This window comes from Orycteropus afer, unplaced genomic scaffold, assembly GCF_000298275.1.
Source record: "Orycteropus afer afer isolate SDZICR_OR568_19922 unplaced genomic scaffold, OryAfe1.0 scaffold00387, whole genome shotgun sequence".
In the NCBI taxonomy this organism is placed as follows: Eukaryota; Metazoa; Chordata; class Mammalia; order Tubulidentata; family Orycteropodidae; genus Orycteropus; species Orycteropus afer.
In genome coordinates this window covers 2,137,668-2,139,275 of record NW_006921974.1, presented here as the reverse complement: position 1 = coordinate 2,139,275, position 1,608 = coordinate 2,137,668, and the positions used below count along the sequence as shown (strand labels likewise).

The 1,608-nt window shown below is 67.7% G+C and overlaps 1 protein-coding gene across 1 annotated transcript; it reads left to right on the top strand.

Moving 5' to 3' along the window:
* Positions 1 to 159: 159 nt before the first annotated feature.
* Positions 160 to 1,104, top strand: SOWAHD (sosondowah ankyrin repeat domain family member D). Its single transcript, XM_007953333.1, has one exon. The coding sequence runs from the start codon at positions 160 to 162 to the stop codon at positions 1,102 to 1,104; it is 945 nt and encodes a 314-aa protein (XP_007951524.1).
* Positions 1,105 to 1,608: the final 504 nt, after the last annotated feature.

Below are 1,608 nucleotides of genomic sequence, written 5' to 3'. Positions count from 1 at the left end.
CCCCCGCCTCCCCTCCCTCGCTCCCTCCTTCCCTCCCTCTGAGCCCAATTACTCAAGCCGCTTCCTTCCCCAGCGCCCGCGCCAGTTCCTCTCCTGGTGCGGCCCGGGCAGGGTGAGGAGCTGTAGATCGCGCCTGGCTGCGGTTGCAGCGGCAGGAGCATGGCCCAGCCCCGAGGGGACGCGAGTCGGCCGTCCAGGGCCTCCCTGACCATGGCGCTGAGCCTGCGGAGCGCCCCGCAGCACCATCTCTCCAGGCTGGACACCGGGAGCCTGGGCAGATACCGTGGCGCTGCCGCCAACGCTCGGGAGTCCTCCTTTCAAGGCTCCGGGATGCTCTCGGGAGCCGGCTTTGCGCGCCGGCGGGGAGCGCTCCGCGAGCTGTTGGGACTGCAGGGGGCGACTCCCGCTGGGTGGCCGTCGGAGGAGCGCGTGGACGAGCCGCCGCCAGCCGCGCCGGCCGGCAGCGGGCTGTGCATGGATCTGCGGGAGCACGCCTGGATGCTGGCGGCCGCCGGGGGCCGCTTTGAGGAGCTGCAGGAACTGCTGGAGGCTGAGCCGGGACTGCTGCTACGGAGCGACCCGATCACCGGCTACACGCTGCTGCACTGGCTGGCCAAGCACGGGCGTCACGAGGAGCTCATCCTGGTGCATGACTTCGCCCAGCGCCAGGGGCTGCAGCTCGACGTGAGCGTCCCGGGCAGCGGCGGCCTCACGCCTCTCCACCTGGCTACCCAGCAGGGTCACGACATGGTCATCAAGGTGCTGGTTGGCGCCCTGGGCGCCGACCCCACGCGTCGCGACCACAGCGGCCATCGAGCCTGCCACTACCTGCGGCCCGACGCACCCCGGAGGCTGTGGGAGCTGTCGGGGGCCGAGGATTGGGAAGTGATGGGCGGTGACGAGCGTAACAACTCCAACAACAACAGCAGCGGTGGTGCCGCGCGGCTCCTGCGATGGACCCTGAGCCCAGCGGGCACGACGGCCGTGGAGGCAACGGCTAGAGCGGCGGCGCCGTCGGCCAAGGGGAAGGATTCCGTGGGCTCCCGAGTGGCGCAAATTCAAGGCCTTTTGCGCCAAGTGTTTCCCTTCTTCCAGGACCGTTGAGGGCGGCGGAGACGGGAAGGTGCAGTGCCCCGATGCTGCGGGAAGCCTCGGTGCTTGGGTCTCCCAGATCCCACCGCGGGGGCGAGGCCACCGTCACAGAGCAGGCCACAGCCAAAGGCGAGGTCGGGAAGGAGCCGACCGGGTCGGGGCCGGTCTCAGGTACCTGTCCCATGCCTGCTGCAGCTACCGGCCAGGAGGACCCAAACCAGAGCACCCCCATAACCGAGAGAGCCAAGGGCCAGGCCGGCCTGGCGAGGGGTCCCAAAGCTGGTAGGACAAAGGAGTTAAGAGCAAAGTGCGGGTCTTGCTGTGGGAGAGGGACCGTTAAGCTTCCACGAGCTATTTCTGGGCGGTCAGAAGCTTGGGGTTATTAGGAAACATTTACTAGAATAATGAGTGAGAACTGTAACACGTTGATGCAGAGGAACTGGCTACCTGCAGGCCCAACTCGGCCATTAGCCGGTCGCATTGTGCCAGTGGAGTCACCCTCTGGCGACCTGCTCT